This window comes from Erpetoichthys calabaricus, chromosome 3, assembly GCF_900747795.2.
Source record: "Erpetoichthys calabaricus chromosome 3, fErpCal1.3, whole genome shotgun sequence".
Taxonomy (NCBI): domain Eukaryota; kingdom Metazoa; phylum Chordata; class Cladistia; order Polypteriformes; family Polypteridae; genus Erpetoichthys; species Erpetoichthys calabaricus.
In genome coordinates this window covers 307,730,559-307,748,859 of record NC_041396.2, presented here as the reverse complement: position 1 = coordinate 307,748,859, position 18,301 = coordinate 307,730,559, and the positions used below count along the sequence as shown (strand labels likewise).

The following is an 18,301-nucleotide window of genomic DNA, read 5'->3' as shown; positions in this document are numbered from 1 at the left end:
GCGAACATCGAGGAGGAGGAGGCGTCGTGACGAGTCTCTGTCTGTGGTGCGATTGGGCGACGTAACCGCGCTGAAGACTTCAGTTGTCCGTTCTTATCTTCCCCACATTCTGCTCGGACTTTTTAAGCACTTGTGCGTAGCCCTGGGCTCGAGTTTTTTCCCTTATGCCTTTTTTTGTAACGCAGTTCGAGGGTCCGGGGTGACGACAGTCGTTTTTTCGATGCACTGCCCACCTCAGTGGCCAGTTCTTCATTGTGTTGGCTCCTTTTGACTTGGTGACACACCTTTAGTGAGTGGCGTTCTGTCCGTCATCTCTCAAATCTTAATTAACTAATTGAATAAAGTCATCGAGAGTTTGATTTTACTGCGGGGGACCGGGGGGGACCCCCCCCCGACCCCCCGGCTACGCATATTCTGAAGAAGCTCCATTAGCGGACTCCCTGCCACTTCTCTCCCGCTGTGCCGGAGTGTAAATAACAGCTGGCACGAGAAACGGCCCACACACAAATGTTCCTTTTAGATCCAATTTTCTTTTATCGAGATTTGAAAGACGCTACCGTCAAGGGAATAAAAACGGCCAAGAGCCCCCCACGGCCCCCCGGTGGCTTCTGAAACCCAACATCCAGCAACAAATACAAACTCAGATATAGAGAGCGGCCAATCCCACTCAAGCAAAGAAAGTGATGTCTGCGCACACAGCAAAACAAGGCCAATGTCCCACCCGAGACCCTCCCCTTAGTGACGGGCACATCCCCCGAGACCACCGCGGGGGGCACATACCTGTTTGTGAACCTTAGTAAGCTGCTCCAGGTTGTTTTCAAGAAAGGATATCTTCTGCTTCTGTGTGCTGCTCCCCCCACTGTCCTCGGGCTCCAGTTCTGCACTCTGGGCACAGACAAGTGACAAGGGTTACAAGCGGTCCGCCCTCCTCTCCTGCCATGCTGCAAGGTGGCTTTATGGGACAATTGTGACGGGAGCGGACCATTCGGCCCACCAGGCTTCTTCATCCATCCTAATATCAAGTCGAGATTTGTAAGTCGCTAAGGTCCTGCTCCCTGCCACCCCTTGTATGGCACAGAGAGGGTTCTAAATGGGTACACAGATCACCTTGTGCAGCGCCATCCAAAACTGCCACCAAGCCTCGTGGGATGGCCAGACAGTGACGCCTGGTAACGGCGTAAGACGCGCTCTGAGGAGACCTCATCCTGGTATTTCAAGGGTGACTCACGCACTTGAGGACACCTAGTGGAAATTAAGGGAACTACATGGAGGGCTGAAACAAACTACTGAGACCATGGAGATGAAGCAGAAACCTTAAGGACATTTAAGAAGAATTTGGAGGAGGTGTGGGGACAGCTGAGCCATGAGCTAAAGAAACGAGTGACAAATGGACTGAATGGTCACCTCTCGTTTGTCACATTTATGATTGTGAAGCAACACCTGGGGATGGTCCATAGAGGACCCTGCCATGAACCATATGGCCGTAGTTTGCTGCACTTCCACGGGTGTTTCTCTAAAGGTTCAACTTACTTTTTTAACTCGAGTCGTGAGGTCTTGAACAAAAAGCTTGCGAAGATTGTGAAGAGTCTGGAGTTCCCGAGCCTAGAGAGAAGACATGGCCTCGTGGTCAACAACACGTGAGTCAGACAGAAGAGACAGATCTGACGCTTACACACCCTTGACGTGCACTTACAACGGTCTCCTCAAGGCCCTTAAGGTCCTGCTTGGACTGCTCATGGCGCTCGTGGAGAAATCTGCAAGAAAGAGTCAGGTGACTGACCGTGACGGGCGTTCATAAGGGATGGACGGGAAAGACAAAAGGAGGCGGGGAGTCGAGCGGAACTCACGTCAGCTCCTCCAGCTGGATGCTCTTGGCATGCTCCTGGCTCTTCAGTTTGTCAAAGTCGATGTGCAGCTGATCCAACTCGAGCTGCAACTTCTGGTTCCGGCTACGAGAAAGCAGAGACACAGAAGGGTCAGCCAGGACAGGACAGTCTCGGAATGGACACCCGGAGGTGTGACAGACTCCTCAAAGAGACACCTTTATTGACAGGTAGAGCGGCCATTACACGAGGTTAGGGGCTACTGCTGATCACATGAGAGATTCCAAGATGTCTGGTCACTTGAGTTCAATCCTAGGCCTGTTTAAGATGAATCTGATTGGTCTTCGGCCTACATCATGGACAGACTCCTAACCAGTGAGATTTGCTGATTACGATGTGCCTCACGTTTATCTATTGACAGACCCGTGTGTATAGAGCAGGGTCACCAAGTCCGGCCCTGGTGGACCACTGTGGCTGCAGGTTTTCATTCTCACCCTTTTCTTAAATGAGTGCCCAGTTTGTGCTGCTAATTAACATTCATTTTAATTGACTTCTTGTTTAAGATTTGTTCCCCTCAATTGCTTCATTTCTTTCCTTAAATGGCACCCAAAGAGAAATGAAACGTGAAGCGATTGGGCCAACAGAAGACCAACTAAGTCAGGTCCTCAGACTCCAACCAGTTCCTCCATCAGGCGCCGAGTCTCGTTGTTAACTAAACTCGTTCTTGAATTCCGTGGCTTGTTGCTGCTCTCGTTGTACAACAGCAGACATGTCCGACATTGTGGATTTCCTCTTTTCTAAGAGCAACTGGGGACATGAGCAGATTGACATTCCTGAGACCTTCACCAGTTGTTTTGACTCATTTTGTATCTCGTTATTGTTTTGCTGGTAATTAAGGAGTCTTCAAGAACAAGTCAATTACAATGAATGGAAAAGGAGTGATTTAACAGGAGAAACAGGTCACTCATTAAGAACAGGGTGAGAATGAAAACCTGCAGCCATGGTGGTCCTCCATGACCTGATATAGAGGGCACTGAATCCCAAGGTAATCCCACTCCGATACACCAGGTGGCGCTGTCTCTAATGCCCGCTCCTCTTTTGCCCTTAGACGTGAAGACAACTGACCAGAAAACTGACGTCACTTCTGCCAGAAACTCAGCCCCCTCTGCCACAATCCGCAAATGAAATCCCACCACACCAGAAGTCGGTGTCTGTGACGGATGGAGACCACGTGCAGAAGCACCGGGTGAGGAGGTCTACTCTTGCTTCCTTGTCTTTGTTTTGATTCACCCGGCCACACAATTGAAGGGGGTTTCCCATAAGGTGCCCCAAATCTTCATCTTGTCCTTTAATCTTCTACAGATTTACTCTCATGATCCTCAGGCACTTCAACCTACTTGGGCATTGTGGGTAATTTTAATGAAATGTAGCCGTCACTAATACTAATGTAGAAGGTTTGCTTTTATTATGAATAAATGGAACAAATACTGCGAAATCCTCTAAGTGGTACTTGTTAGCATCCGAGATTACGGACCCTCTGCACTCTTTGTTCTTTGTCTTTGTACCGAGTTTGAGTTTGTGTCACTGGTAGTGTGATGTTTGCTCCATCAAGTGGCTTGTGACAGCCAATGCCATGAAGGCACTACAACCCCAAAATTGGCAAAATTGTTAAAACTACAACTTACGACATCTTAGGGACCACTGAAAGGCTCCCCTTGAGATTCAGGACACGTAGCTCAGCAATCGTTTGTTTCCGTCTCTACAGTCTCCCGCGATTTCATTCCTGGATTTCCCGATAGTTGATTGTTTTCCCTTTGGTCTCAATTTCAATTTCGGGAACAAAGACAAAGTCGAGATCTGACGGATAAGCGGGGGTTTACAGAGCAGCCACCACATTGTCCTTGACAGCACAGTGTTGGCGGGTCCGCCATCAGGGTACAAAATATGTACGTCACTACTTGCGATATTTCTTCATATATGAATTTTTACGATTTTTTTTTGATACTGTTCCTGCTCCGGATATTTTTTATTATAAAGTCTGTCAATGTCGAAAAAACCCGATCAGCGTAGTCTTGATGTTCGATATGACCTGACGTGCTTTTATATGCTTAGAGAAACAAATTAGCAAAGTCACGCACACAACCGAAGAAGAAATGTTAGAAATACGAACTCGATCCTCTTGGCACGATGCCACTCAGTGAACTGATTACAACGAACATACAGTGGCGAGTGGCACTGCCCATAACCACACTCTACTGCCACGCTATTGGCCGATTCTGGGAAGTTTTTGGGTCGCCCCTCGTATGTAAAAAATGAAGATCAAAGACAGAAAGCAGTTCAGGAAGACCTCGCCATGCAGCCAAATACGGATGTTGTGTCACAAGAAAAAACGTCACAAACAAGAAGGTAAAGTACCAGGAGACGGGTAAAGAGCAACAGGAATGGCAAACAGTCGACCGCGGGTCACTAATAAAGCAAAAAAACACAAAGTCACCTGAGCCTAACCACCCATCCAAAAATCAAACCCTGAATTCTCTTTGAAAGTGCACACAAACCTGGGCTGACCTTTGAACTGCTTCAGCGGTGATGTCACATGACATGGTGAACAACTTAGCAACCCATATATAAATAGACACAAAATGGTAGCACCCTTAAGAAAACAAAATGGCGGTGTACTGACTCGTGACAGACGTCATGCGAGATGAGAATGGCCAGGAAATATGAGGCATTCGAAAACAAGCCAACGTAAGTCAAACTGATCTTACATCAAAATTAGAATCGCAAACAAAATCGAGTAACAGCAAAAAAGCAAATTGAAAAAGAGGGCACCAATTCAGATACCCCAGAACTGCCTGGGCCAGCCTTTCAAGCCTGTCAGCACAGCGCCAACCGTGAAATGCGGAGATGGACTCACACAGCATCTCCGTTCAACGACTTGAATTGTGGTGAAGTGCTGGTGGTCCACCATGAACCCACAACGAACGTCTGGCTCAGAAGCTTCCAGTGTGAGCTCAAAGGAGAACACAGTGATTGGCGCGCTTCCTAGTGATGTCAGCATGAGCTGCCACACTCAGGCCCCGCCTCTTCTGTGCAGCACCGCCACTACACTCCACCCAGCTGCAGTGCCAATCCCAACATTGTCACAGACTCACACCAAGAAGTCGATCAGTTGACAGATTTGTCCTGTGGTGAACTGCCAGTGGTCGGCTCAGAAGCCGCCTCCTTAGAGCACGAGCCAATAGGAGAGCATCTCACCTCATCTCATCTCGAGCACAAAAGGCCCAGCTCTACTTCCTGGTGAGGTCAGCATGAGCTCCCCCTCACTCAGCTCCCACCATTTGTGCTGCACCGCCACTACACTCCTCCAGTCCTTAGTGCAAATCCTGCCAACTACGCCAAATGTTTTATTGTGGAATTGCAGAAACGCTGGATGCCGAGCTAACATCACCATTAAGCCGTCCTCTGCACAGCTGAGACAAAGCGCTCTGCTGTCACCTCACACTGTAAGGAGACCAATCAGTGGCCACTAGCAGTTCACCACGGTGCAAATCTGTAAACTGAGATGTCTCAAGGTGGGAGTCCACAGTGTCACACTGGGTAAGATTACAATGAAGATGATAGACACAAATGTCTCAAAATGGCGGCGCCCATAAGAAAAAATGGTGCTGCAGCAAAAAAATGTCCTTAAGACTTAAGTTGAAAAAGAATATAAATTGGTGGAATCCATGCAGGAAACCATCCAGAAAGTGACTGATGATCTTCATAGGTGGCATGTTATCATTTTAAGACATTACTGAGCCAAAAAATAAAGTGGAAACGCTAAATGTGCGTGTTGGAAAGCCAATGCAGAAATGTGTCCAGAATGACTAAACCAAAATCAATTAACGAACGTTTCCATCTCCGGCGACCCCAAAACACCCCCCCTAGACCAACATTCCCAGTCAAGCAGCCCAACACCTACTCCGTCAGCTCGTCGATGACCTTCTGCTTCTCGTTGATCTCATCGCGGAGGCGGCCCAGCTGCTTGTGGTGCGTCTCCCGGTGACTCTCCATCTGAAGCTCCAAGGTCCTCTGAGGGAGGCAAGAGGATGAAAGTGGATGAGAGATCAGCGGCCCCTCACAAAGCGCATCTCACGTTCTGACCCACCTTGACGTCCTCGGCGTCCTCGGAGGCCTTCTGTTTTTCGGAGTTGCCGATATCCTGCATCGTCTCTGAGGAAGACATGGAAAGAGGAGTGTGAGGTGGGCTGAGGGAAGAGGAGAGAGGAACACAGAGGCCGGGCTTGGGGGGGCTTACCTTGAGCCTGTAGCTTGGCCAGTTCCTCACTCAGCGAGTCGTTCGAGTCCTCCAGCTGCCTCTTCTTCAGCTCGACGACATGCATGTACTCGGTGAGGGAGCGGATCTTTGCCTCGTGCTGCAGGAACGAGGGGAAGGAGTTCAGGGTGGCGGGCGCCAACTTACCTAACGTGTGCGCGCGCGTCAGCCTTGGCCATACCTGAGAGATAAGCAGCTGACAGGAGGACAGCTCCCGCCCCGTCTCCTCCATCTTGCGGTGACACTCCACCTGAAGGTTCTCCAGCTGGCGGCAGCGCTTCACCATGGACTTCACCTCCGACTTGATCTTACTGATGTAAAGCCGGGCCACCGTGAACTCTTCTTCAATGGCTCCGCTGATCTCCACCGGCTGAAAACACACAAAGACGGCTGAGGTCACAGTCAGCTCCCCTGATCCTCGACAATGTCCCCAAGGAGCATGGGACCGACTGGGGACGAGAATTCAGGTCGGTCAGGGGAAGAGTTTACAGTTAAGGGGGTCTTACCGGGGAGACCCGTACAGTGGTGTTGTGAAAGACCCTTCAAGTGCGGGGCAGGCTGTAGCTACTGGCATTCGTTATCGCTTGCATTTATTTTTCATGATTAGAATTTATGGTTTGTTATTGGTTAGAAGAACTGAGGAACCTTTTGGATTTAACGACTTCCTTTATCGTTTTCGACAGAATTCATATTAAATTTTAAATTTAACGTTTTCTTTGAATGTATTTGTACGCTGCCATCTTGCAGTTAGGTTTCTATGCCTTGTGTGTGTCCTTCGAAAGTCGCTCATTTTGTGCCCCTGTGACGCCTCATAAGTCGGTGCCACACGCACGTTAGTATCTCAGACTGCGGATTACTCAAACCGTGTCCCACGTGACCTCTTTGCGATACCCCACTGGGGTGAGAGGGGGCGCTGTTGCTGACAGTCTTACCTTTTCTCTCCTCTGCAACAGAAAGGAGACGCCCCCTTGAGGGCAATTAACCCCGCCCCCTACTGTCTGGAAGGCTATATGACGCCACCGCTTGGTAAAGGACGGAGCCCCCCCCCCAAAACCCCCATGACTGACCCCCTCTCAAGAGCCAAGAAGGGCTGCCCGATTCAAATTTTGATCCTATTCTGATTAAAAGGGGCGACTTTTTGGGACCCACGTTGTCCTCATTCACCCACCCACAGCAGCAGCTCTCGACTCTGCGACTCCCACTTTGGTGGCTTTGGTGACGAGTGTCCTGTGACGGCCATTCTGCTCAGCATGTTTTTTCGCCTCCGACTCTCGTTTTTTGTTCAATTTCTGATCCTGTTTGTGTTTTTGTGTTTTTTTTTTGTTTTCTGTTCCCCTCTTGAGTCCCAACACCCAGAGACCCTCAAAAGGCGACCGGACCTTTTTGTACGAGTGCAGGCCTTGGCGCTCTTGTTGGTCCTCGACACACCTTCTGCTTCATGAGTGTCGCATTATTAATCAGGCAGCCCTGAGGGCAGACCAGCGGTGAGTGGCAGGAGTACCCCATGTGGGGCGCCTCTTGTTTTGTGGAAATGATTCCGACTGGTCACTCGAATCTCACAATGCGGGCTCTTTTCTTTAATTCACCACGTAGAACAAGACAAGGAGACTAACACCAGGGAGAACGTGTGCTCCCTTCTCCATTATTTTTCTTAAAAGAAGGCACAAGGCGTTGTCTCTGCAGGTCCAATCCCATTCAAGACTGGCACCCAGGAGAGTACCGGGGGTCTCCGTCGACACGCCTGTCGATGATAATGAAGACCACATTGAAAAGTGTGACAAGATGGCAAATGAAATAATAATTCTTTGCATTTATATAGCGCTTTTCTCACTACTCAAAGCACTCAGCAATTACAGGTTGAGGGCTTTGCTCAAGGGCCCAACAGAGCAGAGTCCCTATTGGCATTTATGGGATTCGAACCGGCAACCTTCTGATTGCCAGTGCAGATCCCTACCCTCAGAGCCACCAGTCCGCCTAAAATGAAATGTAAACCAAAGGTGACAATGCAGCTTGAGAAGGAGCACCGAAGACTCTGCCCTCCGATGTGCAGCATGGCATGGGTGGCACCCCGGGTAAGGACCCGGGACTGGGGGTGACCGAGCAACCAAGGAATGGAGTACAAGAGACTCCGACTAAAATGAAAACCATGCTTTATTCCAGCAGCTTTCAGTCCTTTCAACCCGCTGAATCTGAACGCAGGGTCACGGGGGTCTGCTGGAGCCAATCCCAGCCAACACAGGGCACAAGGCAGGAACCAATCCAGGGCAGGGCGCCAGCCCACCACAGGACACACACACACAACAAGCACACACCAGCACAGCGTTTCTCAAGTATCTGCGACCCGAGTTTTCATAACAATTTTTATCGCGCCCCCCCCCTAACGTTTTTTTGGAAGGAGCCCACTAGTACCAATTTGTTCTTTTTAAATTAGTGATATATTATAAATGCATATTTTATTATACCTACTTAACTTTTATCGACATTTATCTAACTCTATATTTATTTTTCTAGTATCAGAATGTAGTTGAAGTTAATTTGTTTTGGTTTCAATAGATGTATTTTTCATATTTTCTATTCTTGTTTTCACATCTTCGCGCCCCCCTTTTTGTTACTTTGCGCCCCCCTAGGGGGGGCCCCCCGCCCCACAGTTTGAGAACCTCTGCACTGGGGCCAATTTAGGAAACCGGAGCACCAGGAGGAAACCCACGCAGACACGGGGAGAACATGCAAACTCCACGCAGGAAGCGAACCCAGGTCTCCTTACTGCGAGGCCGCAGCGCCACCACTGCGCCACCGTGCCACCCTCAGATTGTAATCCACCTATACATTAGCCATCCCGCTATATCCTAACTACAGGGTCACGGGGGTCTGCCGGAGCAACACAGGGCGCAAGGCAGGAAACAAACCCCGGGCAGAGCGCCAGCCCAACGCAGGGCATCAGATTGTAATCCTCTGATTTTAAATATTCCACTTTCGCCCTCTCTCCTCCAGCGGTTACGGAAGCGCGCCTCCGCACTTGTCCGTCAGAAGCCGTGAGCGCGCTCGACAAAACCCGGCCTCAGACGCGCGCCTCGGTAAGTTCGAGCCCCACGGCGCGCTCTCGGATCGCCTGTAGACCTCCAGGTAGCCCTTCGGACATCCCGGCGCTAAAACTTTGTACCGCTGCTGTGTTAATCTGTGTGGGGGCGCAACAGCGGGCAAACGAAAACTTTATTTCTTTAACATTTTTCTTTCCAAATGTGCGTGATAAGCCGATCGGCTGCCTCTTTACTTGCATGAATTGAGGCCTCATCTGCTTGATGTTCATACCTGATATGACATAAAATCACGAGCTGAAAAGCACATATTGTTATGATTCGGGGTTTTTAAATATTTGTTATTAGCGTAGTGAGAAGCCCCCCCGGGCACGATGGTCTGTCTGTTTCGATCACATCCTCTGTTGCCTTTGTTCATTGGACATTCCTGCCCTCTTGTGGATGCCGGCTGACATTACACCTAAGCCCAAACACCGGACACCAGCTGTTTTGTTGTTGTCTACCTCCAGCCAGGCACCGATTTATGGCTGACCAGGTTGAGGCTGTTCTTACTAACAGCAGTGTCGCCCCTCGTTCTGGTTGTTGCTGATAAGCGGGTATGAATGACAGATGTGCTGGCACTTTCCTTTATGACCAATTTCTTCAGTCATGCTACTTTACATGAGTTCCCCCGGGGAAGCACCAACAAATGAACGGCAAACTTTCCCTGTGATGTGGTAAACACCTCGAAGCACCAACACTGTTTGAGTCTGTGACTAAGGGGGCAACTGCACAGGTGCCTGACAACTTTATGACTTAACTACAATGGGGAGCAGTTTAGACGGGGTCTTCTGTGTCTCCTCCGCTTCCCCTTACCTAGTTTGACATTTTATCTGAAGATCAGATGAGGCATTCATTGTGAGAAATCGACAAACAATATGGGGGCCCAGGGAGGGGGCAAATACTTTTTCACAGCACTGTGGTGGAAATAAAATTAACAGAGCATTAGAAACGGACTGCCGTAATGGGGTACGAATATCACAAAGAGGGGGCTGCACATGATTAGGGCATTAGAGCAAGAAAAGTAACCTGGAAACTGGCCGTTGGGGGCACTGATGTCACTGGAGTCATGGATATCATTGACATCGCTGATGTCACTAGCACCACTTATGCCACTGGAGTCACTGATGTCACTGGCATCGCTGATGCTGCTGGCGTCACTGATTTCACTAGCACCATTTATGTCACTGATGTCACTGGTGTCCCTGATGTTTCCAATTTCACTTATGTCACTGGTGTCATTGGAGTCTCTGACATCACTGATGTCACTGGAGTTGTTGGAGTCATGGATGTCATTGACATCGCTGATGTCACTAGCACCGCTGACATCACTGGCATCACTTATGTCACTGGTGTCACTGATGTCACTGATGTCGCTGATGTCACTAGCACCATTGACATCACTGGCATCACTTATGTCACTGGAGTCGCTGATGTTGCTGGCGTCACTGATCTCACTAGCACCACTTATATCACTTATGTCACTAGTGTCATTGGAGTCATTGACATCACCGGTGTCACTGATTTCACTAGCACCACTTATTTCACTAGTGTCATTAGAGTCACTGATGTCACTGGTGTCATTGGAGTCACTGATGTTACCGATGTCACAGGTGTCACTGATGTTGCTGGTGTCACTGATTTCACTAGCACCACTTATGTCACTGGTGTCCCTGATGTATTCAACTTCACTTATGTCACTGGTGTCACTGGAGTCTCTGACATCACTTATGTTACTGGTGTCATTGGAGTCATTGATGTCACTGGCGTCACTGATGTTGCTGGCATCACTGATTTCACTAGCACCACTTATGTCACTGATGTCACCAGCATCACTGATTACACTAACACCACTTATGTCACTGATGTCACTGGTGTCCCTGATGTATCCAACTTCACTTATGTCACTGGTGTCACTGGAGTCTCTGACATCACTCATGTTGCTGGTGTCATTGGAGTCGTTGATGTCACTGGCGTCACTGATGTTGCAGGCATCACTGATTTCACTAGCACCACTTATGTCACTGATGTCACTGGTGTCCCTGATGTATCCAACTTCACTTATGTCACTGGTGTCACTGGAGTCTCTGACATCACTTATGTTGCTGGTGTCATTGGAGTCATTGATGTCACTGGCGTCACTGATGTTGCTGGCATCACTGATTTCACTAGCACCACTTATGTCGCTGGTGTCACTGATGTCACCAGCATTACTGATTACACTAGCACCACTTACGTCACCGATGTCACCAGCGTCACTGATTACACTAACACCACTTATGTCACTGATGTCACCGGCGTCACTGATTTCACTAGCACCACTTATGTCACTGGTGTCCCTGATGTATCCAACTTCACTTATGTCACTGGTGTCCCTGATGTATCCAACTTCACTTATGTCACTGGTGTCACTGGAGTCTCTGACATCACTCATGTTGCTGGTGTCATTGGAGTCGTTGATGTCACTGGCGTCACTGATGTTGCAGGCATCACTGATTTCACTAGCACCACTTATGTCACTGATGTCACTGGTGTCCCTGATGTATCCAACTTCACTTATGTCACTGGTGTCACTGGAGTCTCTGACATCACTTATGTTGCTGGTGTCATTGGAGTCATTGATGTCACTGGCGTCACTGATGTTGCTGGCATCACTGATTTCACTAGCACCACTTATGTCGCTGGTGTCACTGATGTCACCAGCATTACTGATTACACTAGCACCACTTACGTCACCGATGTCACCAGCGTCACTGATTACACTAACACCACTTATGTCACTGATGTCACCGGCGTCACTGATTTCACTAGCACCACTTATGTCACTGGTGTCCCTGATGTATCCAACTTCACTTATGTCACTGGTGTCACTGGAGTCTCTGACATCACTTATGTTGCTGGTGTCATTGGAGTCGTTGATGTCACTGGCGTCACTGAAGTTGCTGGCATCACTGATTTCACTAGCACCACTTATGTCACTGGTGTCACTGATGTCGCCAGCATCACTGATTACACTAGCACCACTTACGTCACTGATGTCACCAGCGTCACTGATTTTACTAGCACCATTTATGTCACTTTTGTCACTAGTGTCATTGGAGTCACTGATGTCACTGGTGTCACTGATATCACCGGTGTCACTGATTTCACTAGCACCACTTATGTCACTGGTGTCACTGGTGCCACTGCTACCACATTTGCAGCACTGCAAGGCACCCAGGAGCGCTACAAGAAGCGTCCCGCCACCTGAGAAGGCCGGGCACGACTAGACGTGGCACTCTGTACTAATTCGGGCCTCGGGACGTGTTTTCTATTCACTGCGTTCAGTTTATTTTTGTAGGACATAATCTGAGGAGAGGCAGCAAATCTAAAAGAGGTAAAGTGGGACAAACGTTTAGGTGTGAAGACAGCTGAGCAGCAGCTTTTGAAAGTGTGATGTGATCAATGAAGAACAATGTGGAGGCTGTGAGAAAGGAACGAGAGCGAGGACGGCACATAAGAAGCCAAAAAAAGAAACTGCAGAGGGAAAAAATCAAAGTAGAAATCGTGGAAAAGAGAATCACTTGAGCGAAAACCAGAGGGCAACGGTTAAAGAGGAAAGTGAAAAAGAATGTGGAGAACAATCTAACAGGAAAGGCGGAGGATGAGACGCTCCCAATGTGTGTGTTGTAGAAGAGTCAGGGAGGAGATGAAGAATATCAGAGAGAGTGAAGAAGAGGAAGAGTGAAAGAGCGTATGGAGAAGACGACGACCTTCAACACCAACAGGGAGGGACTGAGGGACTTGGAAATGTAAAGAGAGAGAAGAGCTGCGGGGGTTAAATAGGCTGAGCACTCAGCAGGACCAGACATCATTGACCACGGAGGTCAGGGAGTGCAGATCCGCTACAATGCCAAGCATAGGCGGGCACACCACCACACACTGGGTCACAACGAGGAGCTCACTGACTTTCAACGTGCCACTGTCGTAGGATGCCACCTTTGCCACAAGTCAGTGTGTGTGAAATTTCTGCTCTGCTAGATCTGCCCTGGTCAACTGTAAGTGCTATCACTGTGAAGTGTTAGCATTGAGGAGCAACAACCGCTCAGCCATGGAGTGGTAGACCACCCAAACTCACAGAGGGGGACCACCCGGTGTTGAAGTGCACAGCATAGCATAAAAAAGTCACTTGTCCTCTGCTGCATCGCTCACATCTGCCACTGGAGGCGACATCAACACAAGAACTGCGCATTGGGGGGCTTCATGAAGTGGCTTTCCATGGCTGAGACTAAGACCACCACGTAGCATGCCAAGAGTCTGCCGGAGTGATGTAAAGTTTTTACTGGAGTGAAGAATCACACTTCACACGCTGGCAGTCTGATGGGCCAATCCAGGTCTGGTGGGCATTAAGAGAACGCTACCTTCTGGACTGCAGACGGTCTTCTCTGAAGTCCAGTGGTGGGGGTCTGGACTCAGCCCCTCAGTCCAGTGAAGGACGCTGGCAGACCAAGAGGCTGTTGAAGGCCCTTTTGTGTTCCAGCAGGACACAGAAAACACAGAAGAACTCGAGTGGTCTGCACAAAGTCAGGACCTCAGCCCTACTGAACACCTTTGAGGTGAACCCAAACCCCGAGTGTTGGCAGCAGAGCTCACAACTGCTGCATGGGCACACATTCCCTGTAAGATTAAAGGCTGGTATGGGGGGCCAGCTCCACATGAATGCCCATGAGTGGGGTGTCTGGCGAGCTCATACCAGTGTGATGGTCACGTGTCTACAGACTCTTGGCCATGTGGTCTAGAAACCCCTGACGTGCCACACACTGGGGGGATTCCTGCTAAGTGGAAGGTGGCAGATGTTGTTTAGTTACATAAAGGAGGTGGCCAAACTGCGCCGGGTAATGCAAGCCAGTAAACGTAACGTGTGCCACCATAGGGACATTAATGGAAGGAAAGGAGCCCCACCTGTCACTTAGTCAGCGGTCCGCATGCGTTTAGACGGGGGGGTCGTGTTGAGTTCACTTGAAACACAAGCAGACGATCAGAGAGGTGCAGATGAGCTTATTGAAACTGAAACAAGTGGGCATCGGGGGGTGGTCTGTAGGTGGGGGGGTATCATTGGAGGTGCCAGATGAGCTTATTGAAACTGAAACAAGTGGGCATCAGGGGGTGGTCTGTGTGGGGGGGTATCATTGGAGGTGCAGATGAGCTTATTGAAACTGAAACAAGTGGGCATCAGGGGGTGGTCTGTGTGGGGGGGTATCATTGGAGGTGCAGATGAGCTTATTGAAACTGAAACAAGTGGGCATCAGGGGGTGGTCTGTGTGGGGGGGTATCATTGGAGGTGCAGATGAGCTTATTGAAACTGAAACAAGTGGGCATCAGGGGGTGGTCTGTGTGGGGGGGGTATCATTGGAGGTGCAGATGAGCTTATTGAAACTGAAACAAGTGGGCATCAGGGGGTGGTCTGTGTGGGGGTATCATTGGAGGTGCAGATGAGCTTATTGAAACTGAAACAAGTGGGCATCAGGGGGTGGTCTGTGTGGGGGGGTATCATTGGAGGTGCAGATGAGCTTATTGAAACTGAAACAAGTGGGCATCAGGGGGTGGTCTGTGTGGGGGGGTATCATTGGAGGTGCAGATGAGCTTATTGAAACTGAAACAAGTGGGCATCAGGGGGTGGTCTGTGGGTGGGAAGGGTGGTATCATTGGTGGAAAGACCAGGAATAAATGCAGTGTTCACGAGATCTCGAACAGACGGTGAATCTGAGTTGTGAAGTCAGAAAATGACAAACGTGCTTCTCCAAATTCGGGCAATTCTGGCAACACAGCGCCACCTGAATGGTCCAAGTAGTGACGTTACTCTGACCTTTGAACTTAGTTGGTCCTTTAAAATAAAACATATAACCTGGCCGGCCTGAAATGACTTTTTGGGTCATTTGGAGTGCAGTAATAATTATTCACACATATTCGGTTGCTCTTTATCGCCACAAAAGTGCCATTTATCTTCAGTGACTTTTGTTATTTTTTGCCGACCAAGTGACAAATCATCGGCAACCTCGCATTTATTTGAATAGTCCAACCAGGAAACCCCCGAGAACGTAGTGAGGCGGGAAGGTGAAATGTCACAAGAGAGTCTGAGGGCGCAGAAGAAGAGCCAGGGCACAGGAAACGGCTTCCGAATGAGCTGCTGTTGGCCGTGGTGTCCAGCAGGGGTCAGTGCTGCGCTCTTGAAGAACGAGAACTGAGAATATGGAGAACGGGACAACGGAGGGTCAGCCGAGTCGTCCCACAGCACACAGGCTTGAGCAGGTGACAGTAAGTAAAGTAAGTAACGTATAGACTGGCGTAGAAGTCGGGTCTTGAAACCGGAAAAATCGATCGTAAAATCAGATCCCGACTTACGCGCCCGTTCAAAAACACGATAATTTAAAATTTTTTTTTACATCTTCTCGCCTCCTTCAATCTCTCATCAGTTACCAATTTCATTCGCCACTTCACCGACTTTTCATTTAAAACCAGCTTCCAATTTTCTTCTCATCGTCTTACGATAACGGTGTATGAGGGGGTGAGATATAAAACACAAATCAGTGCAAACATCACTTCTGAATAGTGCGGGTATCACTGTGTGGTCACGTAGGCACAATAGAGAGAAAACAAAAGGCTGTGTGTCCCGTGGTGACTCTCTCAGGCGGGCGTTGGCATATCGTAATCTCTTGGACCAATAGCGGGAGTTTTCCACATTCGACTTCTACGACCGACATTATAAAATACCGGAAATTATACGGCCGACTTATCCGCAGGAGAACTTAAACGCGAGTAGATATGGTAACTGTAAAGGATTCCACACAGGAAGTCGAGATGTTACACGTGAAATACACGACGGGAGGCTCAAAATGTGGAAAAGGAGAAGGGCGTGGGCGCGGCAGTGGACTGGACAAAGGCAGACATGTTTACGTCTGGAGTGCATTTTGCTTCTTTGTGGGTGGGGACAATTAGACGACTCGCAGAGTGGCACATTTCCAAACCAATCCAGTGCCTCGTGAAGGTGGAGCTTAAAGTTGGGGGCGGAGATTTTGAAATCTGATCCAAGAGCCGTGCGAAGAGACCCCAATGAGACACGTAAACGTGTGTGCGGTGTGTCCGGAGAACACTTCACACGGGTAAAAACACACACAGCCCGTCGGTAACGTCAGATTGGACATTCGCACGCGGAGACCTCGATGGACGAATCAGTGCTGAACGTGAGGTGTGCTCCCTGTGGTTCACAGTGTGGAGGTCGATGTGAGGTCGGGAGATCTGCCAACTGTGCTCGTGAAAATCGGCATTTGACGTAAAGGACGTGTCACAGCCCGTCAGAAGGACTGCCGTTAAGAGAGCGGGTAACGAAGAGCCGCAGGAGATGCCGACTTCGATACTCACCAGCAGAACCAGAGACGAGGAGCACAAGGTCCACCACTGACGGACTGCACATCTACATAAGCAACTCAAGCGAGTTAATGTTACTGTTGGGTCGGAAAAGCTACGGTGCCAGGCCGGAATAGAGCTGCGCCGCCATTTTAGTGAATGCAGGTGAGCTCGATGGAACGGATGGCCTGCACTCATTACCGATGTTCTAATGTCCTAGTGTGTTCCTCTCACTATTTCTTTGTTGTGTTCGTGCCCCGCATTCTTCTCCTCGATTAAGTTTAATAAAGACGCCCAGCGTCACCGTTAGATGTTCTCCTATTTTTAAATATCCCCACTCCACCGAGTGCCCTGCAGACTCACCACTTGGCGACTTCCTTACCAGCTTGATCTCTCCATTTCCCACGATGCTGCTGAATTCGCTAAGGTCCTTCATCAGCGCGTTGAGCACCTCTGCGATCCTCTTCCTCTGGTGGCTGCTCAGCTCCTGCATGCGATGAAGCTCAGCCTCCAGGGCGATCAGGTTAGCCTGCGGGAGACACAAGGGCAGCAGCCGGGGGCTCAGACCCACTCGGTTTGGCTTCCTGGTGCCACTTTGGTGGTCTCCGGTCAATGCCACTCACCATTCTCTGGGCCAGTTCATCGGCCAGCAGCTTGTTCTGCAAGTTCTTTTCCTCGACCTCCTGGGACTTCTGGTCGTAGTTGACAGCCAACTCCTCCAGGGCCTGTAGGACCTCCTTCACCTCGTCCTTGGCGGAGTCGTTTTCTGCCTGCAGGCGGCCGAGCTCAGTCTGCACCTTCTCATTGTCCCCACGTGTAGATGCGAGGAGCTACAAGTTAAGGAGAGAGCAGCACATTCAGGATGAGGGCGGTGACCTGGGGACACGAACTGGAGAGCAATGAGACTATCGGGTACCTCATCTTGATCCAGCATCTGCTCCTTCAGCTTCTCAACCAGCTGGCTCTGCTGATTGATCTCTTCATCCTGAAACAGAGAAGACTCGATCAGCACAGCTACCGACTACTAGACGTGGCCATTAATGCTTCAGAAGGCACCAAGCACTGGAAACCAGCGATGTGGGTCATGGAGCTGAGCCCAGCTGAGGCTAACTGGCACAAACCTACACAGCAGAGGGGCCACAAAGGAAGGACCTCCACGTGTGGCCTCCTACCTTCTGAGATCCCATGGCTTCCTTCCCAGTCACTCAAACATCACATGGCATGACAAACGAGTTGACAGAACCCAGAGATGGTTGGCTTTAGAATCTCACGTTCGTTTGTTCACAAAGCACCAGCAATGGATTTGGAAAGTTGGATGGACGCTTCATTAACTCTTTTAGGGCGACTTCTGTTAACACAAGGGGTCGAGTGCAGCGGGCACCCTGGGCCAGGAGGCGAAAAAAGCTGTAAACGTTTTGATAGATGGCAGGGGACCTTACCCCACCAGGAGACCTGGAGAAGCAGGGGACCGGGAGTGGGGCAACTCCTACCCCAGGATGCAAGGGAATTGCATGGGAACCATTAAAACTAAAACAAGTGGGCATCAGGGGGTGGTCTGTGGGTGGGTATCATTGGAGGTGCAGATGAGCTTATTAAAACTGAAACACAAGGGAATTGCATGGGAACCACGGAGCTGGGAAGCTCAAACCTGTGGGGGGCCGTGGATGATTCTAGAGCCACACCAGGAAGTGCTGCAGGAAGGTCAT

At 49.6% G+C, this 18,301-nt stretch overlaps 1 protein-coding gene and 1 long non-coding RNA gene across 4 annotated transcripts in view; one reads left to right on the top strand and one right to left on the bottom strand.

Annotated features, from left to right (window-relative positions):
* Positions 1-18,301, bottom strand: part of kif5ab (kinesin family member 5A, b) — a 52,263-nt gene that overhangs the window by 21,321 nt on the left and 12,641 nt on the right. Inside the window, exons 13-23 of the mRNA XM_051925389.1 lie at positions 17,512-17,580; positions 17,219-17,425; positions 16,978-17,124; positions 6,320-6,508; positions 6,121-6,238; positions 5,971-6,035; positions 5,785-5,894; positions 1,848-1,949; positions 1,694-1,754; positions 1,531-1,602; positions 781-885 (exon numbers count right to left, since the gene is read on the bottom strand). Of these exons, the coding sequence (XP_051781349.1) occupies positions 781-885; positions 1,531-1,602; positions 1,694-1,754; positions 1,848-1,949; positions 5,785-5,894; positions 5,971-6,035; positions 6,121-6,238; positions 6,320-6,508; positions 16,978-17,124; positions 17,219-17,425; positions 17,512-17,580 (1,245 nt within the window). The remainder of the gene's footprint in view (positions 1-780; positions 886-1,530; positions 1,603-1,693; positions 1,755-1,847; positions 1,950-5,784; positions 5,895-5,970; positions 6,036-6,120; positions 6,239-6,319; positions 6,509-16,977; positions 17,125-17,218; positions 17,426-17,511; positions 17,581-18,301) is intronic.
* LOC127527270 (uncharacterized) lies at positions 13,925-14,948 on the top strand. Of its 3 annotated transcripts, none has more exons than XR_007934563.1 (4): positions 13,925-14,267; positions 14,355-14,416; positions 14,501-14,606; positions 14,751-14,948. It is a non-coding gene; the product is annotated as an uncharacterized LOC127527270 (long non-coding RNA). The 3 variants fall into 3 exon arrangements; XR_007934562.1 differs by having other exon boundaries at positions 14,678-14,776; XR_007934564.1 differs by lacking the exon at positions 14,355-14,416 and having other exon boundaries at positions 13,926-14,267; positions 14,678-14,776.